Source organism: Myotis davidii, unplaced genomic scaffold (assembly GCF_000327345.1).
Source record: "Myotis davidii unplaced genomic scaffold, ASM32734v1 scaffold544, whole genome shotgun sequence".
Taxonomy (NCBI): domain Eukaryota; kingdom Metazoa; phylum Chordata; class Mammalia; order Chiroptera; family Vespertilionidae; genus Myotis; species Myotis davidii.
In genome coordinates, this window is record NW_006297018.1 from 962,443 (window position 1) to 971,142 (window position 8,700).

At 39.3% G+C, this 8,700-nt stretch overlaps 1 protein-coding gene across 1 annotated transcript in view; it reads right to left on the reverse strand.

The window, feature by feature from the left end:
* ITIH2 (inter-alpha-trypsin inhibitor heavy chain 2) overlaps positions 1-8,700 on the reverse strand; it is a 35,216-nt gene that overhangs the window by 2,831 nt on the left and 23,685 nt on the right. Inside the window, exons 14-17 of the mRNA XM_006772633.2 lie at positions 7,003-7,188; positions 4,039-4,176; positions 751-864; positions 142-340 (exon numbers count right to left, since the gene is read on the reverse strand). Coding sequence (XP_006772696.1) covers positions 142-340; positions 751-864; positions 4,039-4,176; positions 7,003-7,188 — 637 coding nt within the window. The remainder of the gene's footprint in view (positions 1-141; positions 341-750; positions 865-4,038; positions 4,177-7,002; positions 7,189-8,700) is intronic.

The following is an 8,700-nucleotide window of genomic DNA, read 5'->3' on the forward strand; positions in this document are numbered from 1 at the left end:
GGGCAACAAAAATATTTCTGAACACCAACTTCTTCATATTTAAAATGATGATTTTAAGGTCTATGTTTATGTCGTGGGTGTTGGGATTTATTTATGTAATGTGTCAAGGACAGGCCCGAATCCACACATAAGAATACTTGCCTCTGATTAATGACCTGAGCTGTGTCAGACCAGGATAAGAACGACGTATGGGTGCCCTGGATCAAGGTGATGGTCTCAGTGCTAACTTCTATTTTCACATCTTCATGTTGAAAATAAAATCCCAGTTTTCCAAAATAGGTGCTTAGTTTTTTATTCTTGGGCTTCTTAGCACCAATGAGTTGTCCATTGACCAAAATCCCTACAGAAAAAAAAAAAAAAAAGCTTTTTTTCTTTCTCTTGTGTGCCATTTTTTTTCATATGTGGGTACCATAATACAAATTTATATAACTTGACAATATGGTAAATTATTGTTACTTTGATTTAGGGTTTACATAACACTTTCTTCTTTGTAGCTCTCACTGTGTAACTAGCTTTATTATAGTTTAATTATATTACAAAGCATTAGTTCATACTGAGGGAGTGTATTTTATCGGTAATATTTGAAACACTTAGGAATATATTTATACTTTATTTCTCACTAATTATCCAAGTTTGGAAAATATAGGACTTATATTAAGGTGAGAAAGAAATTCCAAGCAGTGATAGTGTAGGGTGGCAAAGATCAAATTCTCTAATTTAAACATAATACCTTTTTTTTTTTTTTTTTACCTGATTCTGGATCAGAAACAAGGTTGAGGATTTTTCCAGGTTCTGAGTCAATGTTGAAGCAAATATTCTTTTGGCTTTTTGGTAGGTAAATGATGAAGTGTGGGTCATTTTCAACTGGAAAATACACAAAGAAAATATTTTTAAAAATCATAGAAGGGAAGAGAGTTTTGAAAAGTATTTTATTCCTAAACATCTTTAACAAGAACAAATACATATTGTGCTTCTACTATATGCCAGGTACTGTTCTGCACACTGGGGGCCCAGTGGTCCATACCCACTGTCCTTTTCTCATACAGTCTCCATCGGAAGTTTAAGTTATGTTAAGAATATAGTGGATACTTATCCTGTAACTATCACATATGTGTTAGGCTAGAGATAAAATGAATAAAACATACACATACATACTATATATATGTGTGTGCATATATATATATTTACACACATGTATACTACATATGTGTAAATATATATATAGTGAGTATATAGATAGATAATAAGATATGTATTTTATTAATCAGGCATACACAGGACATAAAAATAAAGAAGACAATGTTATTTGTTGGCATACAGATGAGTGTTAATCCAGAGCATTGAAGGATCAAGCTGCTCCCAAGAAAGTACTCCTTTGTTACTAGACATCATTATTTTGGCTGATCTTATTTGTTTGCTCATTCAACAAATATTTAGTGGGGGTGGGGTACTATGTGCAAAACACTAAATCTGGCCATGTTTGCTGCAGCCATAGCTAAGTCATGGGCTTCAGGAAAGTAAGGATGTAATGAAGGAGTGACAAAGATTCTCTCCTTGACCAAACTCTACTCAGGCTCCCCTGAACTTGTCAACTAGGCCTTAATTTTTGGACTCCCATGTTGATCTCTGCATTGTTTATTTTAGCAAGGATCCTGCCAAGTCAGTTTAACCAGAAACCCCATCCTCCATATCTGATCTCCCTCGCGATCTCCCCTGCCCCTCAAGAGATGTCTGATCACACCAGCCTGCCTTCAGCAAGAATCCTGTTGGGGGTGTTAGCCTAAGTCCCCTTCCCATGCTTGTTTCCTCTTAGAAATCTTTCATCCACTGACCCCCACCCTACTCCTTGTCTATAAAGTCCCACTTTCCCATGATGTATTTGCAGTTGAGTGAAATCTCTTTCCCCCACCGCCAAACCCCATTGCATAAAATCTTCCTCACCATGCTTAGCAAATGTCGTGAATTAATTTTGTTCTTTAACAGTTAAAACATTATTTTTTTTCTTCTAAGGAAGCAGATAGAACCATGAATGTAAGCTAGATAGGTAAATGATACAATAATGGCCCAAGCACAATGCTCTGAGAATGAAGACGCAAGCATGATTGACTCAACCTGACAAAGCTGAGAAAGGCCTTATGAAGAACTTGGTTTTTGAACTAAGTCTTAAAGATAGGAGGAGAAGAGGGGAAGATTAAGACACAGGAAAGACAGGTATTTTATTGAGTGGACAGAATGAAGAATGGCAGGAAGGTAGAAAAGTTGATGATTTGTTTAGAAAGTGACTCAATGTGACTTATTAAGGATGGGTTGTTGACGAATATAGAAAAAAATTAGACAAAAATGTGGGTGATGGAGACCAGAGAACACCGTGCAAAAGAACGGACCTTTATTCTGTTGGATAACTATTAAATGTTTTTGAGAATAAATGATTTGACTCTCACTTTAGGAAAAATGTGGTTACAGTATAAATTAAGTTGACATAGAAAGATCATTTAGCGGCTAAAATGGCAGTAACCCAGGCAAGAAATGTCAAAATCAAGAAACTAGGATGGTGAATGGGATTGGCAAAGGAGCAAAAATTCTGGAGACACCTGGTAAAATCCACCATATCTGGTAACCAGTGGGAAGAACAATTTAGCTCTGCCAGACTTCTAGCCTCGGTAATTAAAGGGATTGAAGAAGAAGGTTTGAGTTGAACACTGCAGTGGCTGTATTTTCCAGGGTAAAATTGGAAGACTTGGCTGCCATCCATTTACAGGCTGCTGTTTTCCAGATACCATTGCAAAGCTCCTTACAAACATTAATTCAACTCCTTCTCCTTGCAGAGGACAGGTGACCTGCCCAAGGGCACGCCATGGAGTTAGTAAGTGTCAGAGCTATGACTCACAGCCAAGCTGTCTGACTACAAGCCTATTCTCCCAACCACTCTGATATGCTCCTTCATTTTCAAGTGTGTGTTTTGAAACTCAGAATTGAGAATAATCTTATCCGAGCAGAAACAAAACCTTGTTTTTCTTTGTGTCCCTGACACCACCAAGCTCATGCTATGTGTTCAGTAAGTACTTGGCTTAATTGACTTTGTGTCAGAGCTGGGCACTAGAGGGCATCATTTAAAAACAGAACAAAAGGTTCTTAATGCCTTAAAAATAAAAAATAAAAATCACATAGTTATGCTTTCTTCTCCCTTCTTCTATACAAATATGGAGTTTTGAAACATTTTGTTTGAAGGAAACTGTTTTTGTTAAAGATAATGATTGTTTTTGTCATTTTAATTAACCCAGAGCCCACCAATCAAACCTCTTAAGCAAATGTTTCAGTGCTGTCACATGGAGTTGTCACAATTCTAGGCTTCTAGGCAACAGGAATGAAACATCGGGGCCGACTGGGGCCATCTTGCCTAGTCCTGATTGGGGCTGGCTGGCTTGGGGGTTCAGGGGGAGGGACTGTGGGAGGTTGGCTATGGTAACTCACCGACCACCAGGAGGAAGCTCCTTCATTGAGTGTCTGCCCCTGGTGGTCAGTGTGCATCATAGCTACTGGGCGGTCATCTGGTTGTCCAGTTGTAACAGTTTCTTAGGCTTTTATAATATACTAGTGGCCTGGTGCACAGATTCATGCATCAGTGGGTCCCTCAGCCTGGCCTGCACCCTCTCACAATCTGGGACCCCTTGGGTGATGTTGGACTGCAGGTTTCAGCCCAATTCCTGCAGGCCAGGCTGAGGGACCCCCCCGATGCACAAATTCGTGCACTGAGCCTCTAGTGTGCATGTAAGATTTTTGGTTAATCTCTTCCCGTCCTTCCCCCTCCTCTCTTCCCTCTGAGATTCATCAGTCTGTTCCATGTTTCCATGCCTGTGCATTGAGCATCTGTCCCCTGGTGGTCAGTGCATGTCATAGCTACTGGTTGAACAGTGGAATGGCAGAATGGTTGGACACTTAACATATTAGCCTTTTATATATATAGATAGATAGATGTGCCCCACAGATTATGATCTGATTGAGACCAAGGATGTGAAAGCCATGTTGAAGTTCTCTCACCTCTCATCACATGTGGAGGAGGAGTGCTCTCAAGTACAGAAGGTCCTTTCACAAGCATTGGGCTCCTTGGCGTTGGTGACGGATGGACCCAAGATGGGAGTGGACTTGGAGCAACTTTGCTGCCATAATACAGGGCACCTGGGTAGAAAAACCTGTATCCATTAGTTTCCAAGCTTACTTTTCCATGTAAGTCTCTTACAATTTCAACAATTATTCATTCAGACCCCAGAGGTTCTCAGCTAAGGTCTTTCTCAGTTAAGTCTCCTCCCATCCTTTTTATTCCTGAGTTCTCTCTCGTAGGGCTTCCTCTGTCATTATGCTGTGGGCCTACTGTGGGGTTTTTCCCCAGAGTCTGGAACCTGGGCTGGGGTTGCAACAGAGGAACTGCCCATGGAGCTGTGGAAGGACCTCATGTCTTCAGCACAGGCTGCAAGGATAATGTCCAGTCCAGTCGCTGGAGAAGTCCCGGATTATGGTCAACATCATCCTGATACATTCCTATTCACCTACCAAAAAACAATCTGAGCAACGTAGTTTCCCAAAGAGGTTATCCTACTGGTTACAAAACTTCCTTTTGCTTTCTGATATCCAGTCAGTCTCCTGTCTTTGAGAAACAAATACCAGTTCACCTAGGCATTTTATTTAGGTGATAGAATGTTACCTAGATATGCCAGTTTATCTAGAGCAGCGGTTCTCAACCTGTGGGTCGCGACCCCTTTGGGGGTCAAGTGACCCTTTCACAGGGGTCACCTAAGACCATCAGAAAACACATATATAATTACATATTGTTTTTGTGATTAATCACTATGCTTTAATTATGTTCAATTTGTAACAATGAAATTGGGGGTCACCACAACATGAGGAACTGTATTAAAGGGTCGTGGCATTAGGAAGGTTGAGAACCACTGCTCTAGAGAAATTTAGCTGTGAGGCCCCAGACTAATGTAACAGGAGCCCAGAAGCCAGAGTTCTTTGAATCCTAGGCCACCCTGGTGTAGTTGGCATCTAACTTGGACAAAATTAAAAATTCAGAAAATGTCCCCTTTAGTGTATGTAGGCCATTTTCAAGACTATGTTTCAGGAGTCCTCAAAAAGGAGAGGAAGGAAGCAGGAGAAAAACCGAAGTCTTTTAAACTTGGCTACAGCCCCCTTGGATATGCCTTGGGACTTTCCCCAGAGCACAGAGATCAGGGATAATTTTCAGGCAATTTCTAGGTTCTCAGCTTTCACATACACTTTTTCCTAAGAACACCCTTTTCTCCTAGTTTATAAGCAGAAGGCATACTCTCTCCTGCTTTCCCTCACCAAAAGCCTCCCGGAAACCAAAGCATCCAGTTGAAAATTGGTGTAGTGCCAAAAAAACAATTACTCCAATGACCTGGAAACAAATTCATTCGAAAGTCAGATAGTTTCAATTCTTACTTTCAACAGAATTGGAGTAGGGCCCAAGCTGTCATCTGATATATCATTAAAAATAAAAGCTGTGGTATATTTACATAATGGAATACTATTAGGCTGTAAAAAAGAAGGATCTCTGATCATTTCAACAGCATGGATAGACCTAAAGATTATTATGCTAAGTGAAATAAGCCAGAGAAACACAAATATCACATGATCTTACTTATATGTGGAATTTAATGAACAAAATAAATTGATAAACAAAATGGGTCCAGAGGCATAGATGCATGGAACAGATGTGAAAAGATTAACCAAAGAATTTATATGTATAGCCCATGGACACAGGTAATGAATAGTGAAGGCCTGAGGTGGGATAGGGGCTGTGGGGAGGGGGACAAAATGGGGGACAGCTGTAATACTGTGAAAAATAAAAATAAGTTAAAAAATAATATTTCAATATAGATCCATATGTGAGTTTTGTCATGTAATTTCAAAGAAGTTCAGGTAAATGAATGACATTGCCATAGCCAAGTGCTTTCTATTCCTATCTACTTATCAAAATCTCTAATGTTTATTAGGACTTACACCCATAAAACACTTGTTAAAAAAAGTAGAGGTACACACATGCAATATACAGATCTTGTAACATAGAAACTCACACCTGAAATCTATATGATCATGTTGACCAATGTCACCCCAATAAATTTTTTTTAAAGTAGAGTTGATGCTGAATCTTGTCTCTTTTCAATTTACTAATGAATAACATTTACCATATATACATGAAAAATACAGTCAGCCACATTAAAAGGTGATTTTCAAGAAAATAGGACATTCTATGTATATAAAAATTTAAAGTATATTATTTTGACAAATTGTCTACTCATAGTAATTTTCATAAAATTCAATCCAGAAGAAATCTTTGAACACTCAGAATCTTATGGTCACAAGAAATTGAAAAGATTTAAATTCGTATACATATTTCCCTTGCAGAGGAAAAGGATTATCAACAAAAGACTTTCAAGCATAAAAATACATTAGGATATGATTCTGCCAGAGAAGTGGAATGGAAATATGTTTGACTAGAAAAAAAGAACACTATAAAATTTATAATAATGAGAATAGAATTTGTTCACATATTTTTTTGTGGATGATGGTAAGTCTCAAACCAGGTATTCAATTTCATTGGCTACACTTAAAAGAGTTATACCACAGTTTCATTTTAAAAGTTCAACCTTTACAATATGCCAGGCATTGAATTCATTGCAGGTACTTAAATAAGGTGAAATAAATTTTAATGTTGATTTTTAAAACTTATGAAGGGGTACATAAGTTTTTAAAATTCCTTTGGAAAACATGTGAGCAAAAATGTTTGAAGATCAAGGCAATAAATTATCCTTAAAGTAAATTGGCAGGAGGAGCTCAGCAGGGGGAGGAGGGAGGAGATACACACATAGGCCTGGGAGCTAGCGGTGGACTGGGAGTGGGAGAGGGGCAGAGGTCCGAGGACCTTCATTAAGCCTATGGAAGCTGACCCTTAGTGTTTCCCCACCAGACTGAAACACTGACCTGAGCAGCAAGAATGGTCTTGTGGAGGGGCGTCGGCCAGCATGCGCTCATTCCCATCTTCATTCTCAATCACCATGGCAGTGAGTGGGGTCACTATGTGATGTTCCAGTGACATCTGCAGGATTGTTTTTGTAATTTTCCTTTTGACATCAGCAGTAGGAGCCAGGCTTCTGTATTCAAGAAATAGAGATATTATAGAGCGTCACTTTATTTAAGGCTGAGGTAAACTCCCACAACTTCATCACTGCCAGTGTCCAACCAGGACCCTGGGGACCACAAGGAAAAAGAGAACTTAGTGTTTTATCTAGTTATGCAGTCCTAAGGATTTTTTTTTAAGAGGATTTTTTTTTTTAAGGATGATTTTTTAAAGAGCAATTTTAGGTTCACAGCAAAACTGAGTGGAAATTACAGAGATTTACCACCATTTTTAACATCCCCAACATAAGCACATGTGTTATAATCAATAAACCTGCATTGACACATCATTATCACGCAGGTCCACAGTTGACATTAGGGTTTATTCTTGAGTTGCACCTTCTATGGGTTTGGACAATGCATGACATGTATCCAACATGATAGGATCATACAGAGTAGCTTCACTGCCCTAAAAATCTCTGTGCTTTGCCTATTCATTCCCACCCACCCTCCAGAAAGCACTGGTCTGTTTTACAGGGATTGTTTTTTGAAAATCAATATTTAACTTTTGCAGCAATTTACTAGCTACCTTTAAATGTATCCAGTGTGCTTCTGTAAAGGGACAGAAATATTTCTTACTCACTTCAAAGCCACAGCTTACAGCCATGTGTCTGTTTTATAATCTTATTGACATCATGGATTTTCTCTGTGAGTAGTTAGTTATATTCATTTTCTCCAACCCAGTTCAGATGATCTGTTCCATTTCCCTGAGAATCTGATAGAGCAGGTGGAGTGGTCTCAAGAATGATAATTTTAGCCAACACCTGTATGTAACTCTGAAGCAGGTGGTCAAAGAACCACCCATAGAAATATAGTTTCTATATTGGAGAGTTTCAGTGCAGGTCAGCAGAGAAGCCAGGGATAAAACAGATGACTATTATCGAGCCCTTCCTTATATGAGATCATCTATATATATAAAAGCCTAAGTGACTATTATGACTGGTCAACCAACTGGTCGCTATGACATGCACTGACCACCAGGGGGCAGACGCTGAATGCAGGAGCTGCCCCCTGGTGGTTAGTGAGCTCCTGCCAATCCCCCATTGCTGGCCAGGCTGAGGGACCCCACCTGTGCACGAATTCATACACTGGGCCTCTAGTAATCACATAATTGTTGATTTCTCTTTGGAAAATAACCCATTCAGTCACAGACAAAAGTAATTGATGGTGACACAATCTGGACAGTAATTTCTTTTTTTCTTTAAATCCTCACCCAAGGATATGCTTATTGATTTTAGAGAGAGAGAGAAGAGATGATAGATGATAGATAGATGATAGGTAGATAGAAATGTGAGAGAGAAACATTGATTAGTGGCTCCTATATGCCCCAACTGGGGATTGAACCCACAACCTAGGTATGTTCCCTGACTGGGAAATGAAGCTGCAACTTTTGGTGCACAGGATGACACTCCAACTAACTGAATCACCTGGCCAGGGCTAACAGTGATTTCTGCAGAGGTGGTGGTGGTGGTTGAGTTGGAAGATGAATAAGGGAAACTTCAG